Consider the following 8,453-nt stretch of genomic DNA (forward strand, 5'->3'; position numbering starts at 1 on the left):
TATGTAATAATTACAATAAATCTATTATAATAAATGAAGATTTTTTTGCCACATGTCACACTCTAATTCAATTTGCCAAATGTCATTTTGTGGTTATTTTGAAATAATTTATTTTCGACATTTCATTTTATGAGTTTTTTTTATTTTAATATATTCCGCATAATACTTTTATGTAATAATTACAATAAATATAATAATAAATGATTATTAATTTTATTAATGGACTTATGTTCTTATTTTAAAATTTCAAATTAAAGCTCATTAGTTTATTTTGTTTATTTATTTAAATTTAAAAGATAAAAAAATAAATTTTAATAATTCATTATCATTTATTCTTTATATAAATTCAAAGTTCTTAAATATTTAGACATTTATATTTAATTTTTTTAATTAACTCTATTAATACATACTAGCCGTTTACCCGCGCAAAGCGGCGGACGACAAATAGTTTGTTTCGACAATTAATTTTTTTCGATGGAGAATGATTATTTTCAATTCAATCATTAGTTTTTTTTTGGAAACATGTCATATTAAAAATAAAGAAAATTCATGAAATGACCAAATTATAGAGTGTTGAGTATTTATTTGGATGAAAAAAGATCTTGTCAAAACCTTGGAAGAGAAGATTTATAGGAGTTTGTTTAAATTTTAATATTATTTTATTAGTGATTAGTTGTACAATTAGCTTAATGATTTGGACGTCTTACAAAAATATTATTATTTTATTCAATCTATTTTTGGAAATAATGAGATTTCTTTTATAAGATAATAAAGATATGTTATACAATTAATTTTATAATAAAAGATAAATAAATAAATGAAAATACGCTATAATCGGAAATTGATATGCTTCTTCGACCCCTTTTGGCTTGAATCCTCCTCTAGGGTTTTTGGGATTTGAGGTTACCATCTGTTTCATTTTCAGATCGTATCACCTCGCGTCGTCAATTCACTATAATTCACTTAAGCCAGCCATGGATGCTCGGAAGAGAGGGAGACCTCAATCTAATGCCAATAGCGTTGCAGAGAAATCTAAGTCAGGTTAGTTGTTTTTTCTTTCAGAAAACACACACACACGTACATGTGTATATGTTTGAGTATGAATCTATCCGAGTTCCCGGACTTACAATTGGTATTACAGTTCCATCTGTCTGTGTTCCTACTTCATCATATATATCTTTTTCGTTCAAATTTCTTTTTTCACTCTCGGAATTTTGTTTGGGAACTTCATGATCGCCGTTGAATTTAGTGGTATTATAGTTGCTTAATTTGGAATACTTAACCTAATCCAATGGACCATTTAATTTGTGGTGATGCTAAATGGGACAATGTAACATAGCTGGTTGATTGTAAAGTTCATTTAACACAACAACAAGATTGGAGTTCGTATTTCATTAGGCTTCTGAGAGCTGGCTTAACCTAACCTAATCCAATGAATTTTCTCAAGTCACAATATATATAAAAGATTTATTTATGTTTATAGGTATGACGAGTCAAAGTAGAAATTATCGTGCTTGGACAAATATTGAAGAAACCAAACTTGTAGAGGCTTTAGTAATTATGGTGAATACAGGAGGATTTAGAGCAGACCAAGGCTTCAAGTCTGGATATTTAACTCATCTTGAACATTTATTAAAAAAATCAATGCCAAATTCGGGTATTTTAGGTAAACCACATATAGAATCAAAGATAAAAGTGATGAAAAGAGATTGGCAAGCTGTACATGACATGTTAAATAGCTCACACACTAGTGGATTCAGTTATGACACTGTAAAACATTGCATGATTGCAGACGATCAAGTTTGGGAATCATATCTTCAGGTAAAAGAAATTACTATATTCTTAATTTCTTATGTTAGAGACTGTTTGATTTGTCTCTTACTAGGTTTGGTAAGAGGTTGGGTCAGGTCAGGTCAGATTCAGACTGTTTGATATCACACTTGGAAGCCTGAGGGCTGATCTGACTTGGTCAGTAACTATCAAACAACCCCTAAAGTTTAATATACGTAATATAATTATATGAAATAGGTTCATAAAGGGGCATCAAAGTGGAGGAACAAAACATTCCCTTACTATGAAAAACTGTGTGTTGTTTTTGGAAAAGATCGGGTTGAAGGAAATACAGTTAGAGATTTAGTCGAAATGGAAGAGGAGGCGAACATAGAAGAACAAACACAACATTTGGGTAATGATTCCAATGATATGACATCTAGTCATATTCCACCTATGAATGTGAATAATATGCAATATGAAGAAACTTCAAGTGTGCGTAATAACAAGAGAAAAGGGAGAGTGGATCTTATGGTTAAAGGATTTAATGATGCGGTTACATGTCTTGCAGACACTATGGGGAAAATAGCAAATACAATTAATAAAGATATTGAAAGAGAAGAGGAACTTGATAAGAAACGTTGTATGATTACTTGTGAGATTTCAAAAATGGAGTCGTTGATTCGATCGGAAAAGTTTAAAGCAATTACGAAAATACGAGAGGAGGATGAAAGAGTGAATATTTTTTGGGATTTGCAAGAAACGGAAAGAGAGGATTATGTGAAATGGGTTTTGGAAGAATGAAGGGAATTGGTGATTAAATATGTAATTAAACATTGTTGATTTAGGTTATTGGTTAGTTTACAAATTATAATTGAGGAAGTGGGATTTGTAAGTATTTGTTCATAGTATATATACTTAGTTTTATTTTGTTTTTATATGCATTGATTTGTGAACTGATCAACGATATTCTGTTGTAGCATTGATGGCTGAATAACATGATACATTCAAAGTATAGTTAAAATAATATATCAGTGCTGTTTACTAACTATTTATAATTTTATATTGTTAAAGTGGAGAGAAAACAAAAAAAATAAAATTTGTCTAAACACGTGTGGGCAGGAATCGTATGGATCAACAGAAAATAATGGTTGGGTCCGAAAAAAACTTGATGGGCCTCCCCAAGTGTGCAACTCTAGTGTGTAGAGATTAGATAAATGGCATTTGACCCTTTTACTATTGTTTTATAATCAACAAAAACATAAACAATATAAAACACAAACTAATAACTTAACCCAAAAGTAGTTGTGCACAAAAAAACCAATTCGGAGACCGAAACTGGTTTGAAAAATCGAAAAACCAATTCGAGGTAAACCGGATCAAGAATCGAAACCACCAGTTAGTTTAAACTTGTTCGAGAAAAGAGTCGTTAGTACCAGTTTAGGACCACTTAGCGTAAACTTGATTGAGGATCCGGCTTGGGTTTTTTATCTTCTTTGAACGGTAATGAGGCCGTTTGTGACTGATTTAGGCTCGATTTTGTCATTTTTATCCATATTAACCTTCATTGATAGTATATATAGGTATTGTATGTTGAGGTTTAATCAAACGACTAAAAAAATCTCTTAAGAAAAAACGCTCTTAAGTCAAGCAATGGAATCAGGTTCCGGATGTGGGTAATCACAAGCTTCCGCTGATGTTGGAGATTCATCAAGTACTATTACCATTATTGGCATCAAAAAAAAAAACTAGAAACTCGATGATTTTGTGCAATTATGATTTGTGTATAATGTCAAACGGTCCAAGAAAATCATGATGCACGAAATGTGGTATTTTTTTCAAGGAAGACGGGAGTTCAAATTTGAAAACTCATATGAAGAAGAGTTGCCCATCGGAGAGGCCGGGGCATAGTCAAACGACAATGACGAATGATACTACATTGTGGAAGTACGAAGCAGATTGAGTAAGGGATAAGATGGTGTGGTTCGTGATTCAAGAATGCTTGTCTTTTGATCACTTCAACAATAAACGATTGACTTTACTCATCCAAGATACACTCCAACCGCGATGTTGTCATGTGATTCGTACTTCTCTTAGACGCGTGTATCGAAATGTGGAAACTTGCAAAAAATGAAATGATTTTAGGATTTCAAAATCTAGAAACCGGTGTAAATTTAACTTGTGATGTTTGGACAGTTGCTCACTGATCACCGGATTCGTACATTTGCGTTACAACTCATTTGGTAAATCCCTAAACTTGAATTGTTTGGATATCCGCAAATCGAGGATAACTTATATAAAATTTAGATTATGTGATCAAAACTTATAAACTTCAATGGAAAGTTCTTTTCTATATCTTTTGATAATGCATCGAACACCACCACCACGGTTGGATAACAAAAACTACAATATAATCTGGTTTGCGACGGTGCTTCTTTACGTAGCCAATGTGTGGCATTAATTTGGATGTGCAAGATGGCTACATTGCATTGAACTTGTAAAAGATGCTTTCATACAAATGCTAAAATATAATGTTAGTTCTAGTAATTCTTGATATCATAAATATATGAAGTTTTGTACCGATGCAAATTCCATTTGGTTAGGCTCGAATTGGGACGTACCTACTCGATGGAACTCCACTTGAAACATGTTTTAATGTGCCTTACATTCAAAAGATACTTTAAAAATGTTTCAGGACAACCTTGCGGGGTTACGACTTATCCAGAGTCGAGCTGACATACTATCAAACTTGTTTCAGAAATGCTTAGAGTTTTTTTACAAAACAACCACTTCTTATTGGGGGTTTATTATCCTACAAGTTTTTAATTTTAAACCAAATCTTTATAATTTGTTCGAAAATAAACGAGTTTGAAATTAAAGGCGAAATGTTTGCACAAATGGTGAAACGGATAAAAAAAAAGTTTATAAAATAATAAGGCTGTAAAAAACGTTCGACGTTAGCTGGTCCGTGGACTGGGGTAAAGAGATTAATCGGATAGGCGGTGATTTATCGGGGACCATTAATTGATAATTTGTTGAATTTTAAAAAATTAAATATGACTAATATCATATCAAAGTTCGTAAATACCACTAATATGATAACAAAATAGGTTAATATGATTAATACAACACTAATCATGCCTCAAGTAGTTTCCATTGAAATAAAACTTCTTCAAAATGTTAAAATTTCATCGTTTTATAATGTTTCACTCATTATGTATGCAGAGATTAATCGCTAATCGTCCTCTAATCGGTCGAGTAGCGCACAGGGATTAATCGGGATTTTTACAACATTGTAAAATATTTAAAAAATATATATTCCATTATAACTTACGTCGCCACTTTGAACCCGTCTCTAAATGTTGGAGGGTTGAGACTTTACTTGAGAATATCTCTTACGATTTGGATTTATCGGAAGAAAATAGATATTTTGCATCAAAAGAAATTTCAGAATTTAACAAAGGTTTCCAAAGTTTGTTTCAAATTTTATTTAAGAAAATATGGTTCAACAAACATTCATAACATTATGCAATATGCGGGGCATCCAGATCCACTTCTCACAAAATAACGAAACAATTCGACTCTATAACACTTTAAGGAATGAAAATACCAAACGAGCTCAGTCTAGAACCCCTGGTAGCGAGCTCGAAAGGTACATTGGTTCTGATTTTTTGGAACATATAAGTGTGCAAGAGTTTGAGAATTTGGATGTTTTGGCTTGGTGGAAAGAAAATGAATCTCAAATTACAGTTCTAACTGCAATTGTCCATGATCTACTAACCGTTCAAGCTTCTACAGTAGTTTCGAAATCCATCGTTTTTTAGTGGCACAATCATATCACCAAAAAGAACAAATCTCACCATTTGTGGATGGAAGTGTGCATTTGCTTGAAAAACTAGTTAGACAACGTGGAATAGGTACAAACATTTCACTACTTAAAGGCGAATCGTTAAAGGTTGGACAAGAAATATATGATGAAGAAGTATCGATGGGATTGTCGGTACCATCAGGGGAGGTTTTGTTATGGTGCCCGTAGTGGCACCGACACCGCTTGATATTTCATACGCAATGCAAAAAAAATTCGATTTTTTTCCAATATCGTGCCACTACTTAAATTTCTTGTATCACCCCTACTATGAAAATTTGCGTCCGACCCTGGGTACCACTTACCATATGGATCATTTTTACAATTTTATCTTTTATAAACTAAAATATGTTCATGGGTAATCTCCGGAAAAGTCTCGAAGTTTTGGGCCAGTTTACGGTCTAGTCCTAAATTAATTTTTATTTACGAAAAAAGACAAAATACCGGATAATTTATTCGAATCGACCCATTTTCACCTGTCCAACTATTTTAGTCGCTCACCTTGCTTAGGTGGATGCAATGTCGTTAAATGATTTGCTTATGTGGCCGAATATGTTGTATTTAAGCACATGTTATGCTCCTTTAAGCCCTAGAACCTACCGAGAAAGAAAAAATGGCGTTTTCGTCTTATGTTGGAAGTAGACAAAGAAATCGATCAGTGAGGAGAGGCTTAAGGTCAAAATGCTTATGTGAAGATCCTGTTGGCAAATGGACTTCATGAAGTGATAAAAATCATGGACGAAGTTTTATTGGATGCCCCAAATTCAGGGTTTGTAGTTTTCTTTCTTTCATGATTCTACCTCATTTCTGTTGAAATTGGATTCATTTTGTGTAATGCATGACCCTGAAATGGATTGCAAATACTTTGCTTGGGTAGACCCTGCATTACCAAACCAGTGGTACAAAGACATGTTGTTTGATTTTTACCACCATGGAAATGGATTCAAGTATAATGGATTTGAAGATTTTGTGGAAGAATATGTAGAAGAACATGTGGCAGAAGTAGTGGGGGAACTTGTGGCACAAGGTGTTCCTATGGCACGTCAAGATGGCTTAGTTGGTGTTAATTTCATGATTGTGTTTTGGCTTCATTGTTTGCAATTTTATTGTATATGATGATGTAATATTATGTGTTTTAGGTTTCATCTTTTGAAATTACAATTGACCAATGTAATCTCAGTAACAAGTAGAAGATGTAATGGTAGTTTGAATGTTATCTTTTGAAAGCATTTAACAATAACTTTACTTGAATTTTACAGGACAAAACTTGACCAAAACAAGAGATATACATAGAATTCATTATAAGAAGCCATAATTAAGTTAATATGGTTGATATATATTCATGTAGCCAAAGTTTTTCAAATAATAATTATGCCAGCCAAGATGTTTGCAAAAGAGGATTTCAATTCACATTCACCTAAAAGCCAACACAGTGGCATAGTAACAAAAGGGACTATATTAACAAAAGGGGCTTGCAATACATATTTTCCCAAAAGCCAACATATTGGCATAGTCCTAACAAAAGAAGGGAATATTCAACACCCTAATCTAGATTTAGTGGCTTGTTTGCATTCACGCCTCTCCCATACTTGTCCATCGCCACCTTCTTTCAAGTTGTTCTCTATGATCCTCTCTGAATGTTTTATCGTTTTCAGCACTTGTCTCCTTCTTATCACTTGTGTGTCTTCCACACCCTATTCCTCATCTTCCTCACCTTCCTCAACTTGCTTATCTTCCTTAACTGCATCAAGTTCTTCATCTTCCAGACCATGATTTTCAGGAACTGCTCTTGATTCTTGAACATCATTATATGGAACATTTTGACTCTCCACATGTAGATCCTTTCACATAAAAAATATTATTCAACATTAAATTGTAAAAGACATGTAAAATAAAGTTAAAACGTACCACTTTGATTCGTTGTGAGTCCACAGGGAGTGGTTTGAAGGCTAGGCATTTCTGAAGTTGAGATTCGGTTAAACCTACAGTACTGATGATTTGTTGATTAGTGTAGTTTGAACATCTCAAATCATTAATTGTCTTTAGTACATGATCCATATCAGAAAGATCACACCCATCATCTTCATCTTGGAAATCTTCACTATGATGTGTTTCGGGCACAGTTTGAGTCTCAATATCAGGTCCTTGTTGGTGCATTTCTTGAGTCATAATATCAAGTGTTTGTTGGTGTATTTCTTGAGTCTCAATAACAGGAGTTGGTTGGTGCATAGTTGAACTCTCACCTCTATCACTTCTTATCCCTATTTCGCCACCTCTTGCCCATTTCCACCACCTATCGTCCCTCTTCCTCCACCTCTATTAGTCCCTTTTTTTTCCCTTTACCTCATTTACTCCAATGGGTTAATTCAGGGTCTAACCTTGGCCTACCCATTTTCTTCTTTGGCTTAGGTCCATAGGTGACTGTGGGATTCTTGCAAGACACTTTATTATGACCCTTTTGTAGACAATTCATACACTGGACTGTCCTACCCTTAGATGAGACTTGGGAGAACTTGTCTTCATGCTCAAACACATGCCTCTTTCTTTTGATACTTGGCCTTCCTGGCATCCTTCTCCCTATAGGTAGAAGGGGTTTGGTATATGGAGTTTGCTCCCATATATTACTGCCATTCACAGGTAGAATGTTAGAGTTATATGTAGCTAAGAATTTTTACTTACTAAACTAGTGATTGATGAAGGATACCGGATCATGTTGTGTGTACAGAATAGAAACCTGTGCATATACACATGGCATCCCTGATAACTCCCAGAGCCTACAACAACAATAATGCCCTTGTAAGCATACTCCATATGATTG

General features: G+C 33.8%; 1 protein-coding gene across 1 annotated transcript; it reads left to right on the forward strand.

Annotated features, from left to right (window-relative positions):
* The first annotated feature begins 843 nt into the window (after window positions 1–843).
* On the forward strand, window positions 844–2,708 carry LOC145055128 (uncharacterized). Its single transcript, XM_079003418.1, has 3 exons — window positions 844–1,041; window positions 1,484–1,821; window positions 2,029–2,708. Exons 1-3 carry the CDS (start codon window positions 975–977, stop codon window positions 2,572–2,574), a joined length of 951 nt encoding a protein of 316 aa, XP_078859544.1. The 5' UTR covers window positions 844–974; the 3' UTR covers window positions 2,575–2,708.
* The last annotated feature ends 5,745 nt before the right edge of the window (window positions 2,709–8,453 follow it).

The sequence above is a fragment of the Lactuca serriola genome, chromosome 5, assembly GCF_051521515.1.
Source record: "Lactuca serriola cultivar US96UC23 chromosome 5, Lser_US96UC23_V15, whole genome shotgun sequence".
NCBI classification, from domain to species: Eukaryota; Viridiplantae; Streptophyta; class Magnoliopsida; order Asterales; family Asteraceae; genus Lactuca; species Lactuca serriola.

Bases quoted from the DNA above. Each gene is read 5' to 3' on its own strand.
- LOC145055128 (XM_079003418.1), top strand. From the start codon at position 975: ATGGATGCTCGGAAGAGAGGGAGACCTCAATCTAATGCCAATAGCGTT. The intron at 1,042-1,483 runs GTTAGTTGTTTT...TTATGTTTATAG, and splicing joins TGCAGAGAAATCTAAGTCAG to GTATGACGAGTCAAAGTAGA. The intron at 1,822-2,028 runs GTAAAAGAAATT...TATATGAAATAG, and splicing joins TTTGGGAATCATATCTTCAG to GTTCATAAAGGGGCATCAAA.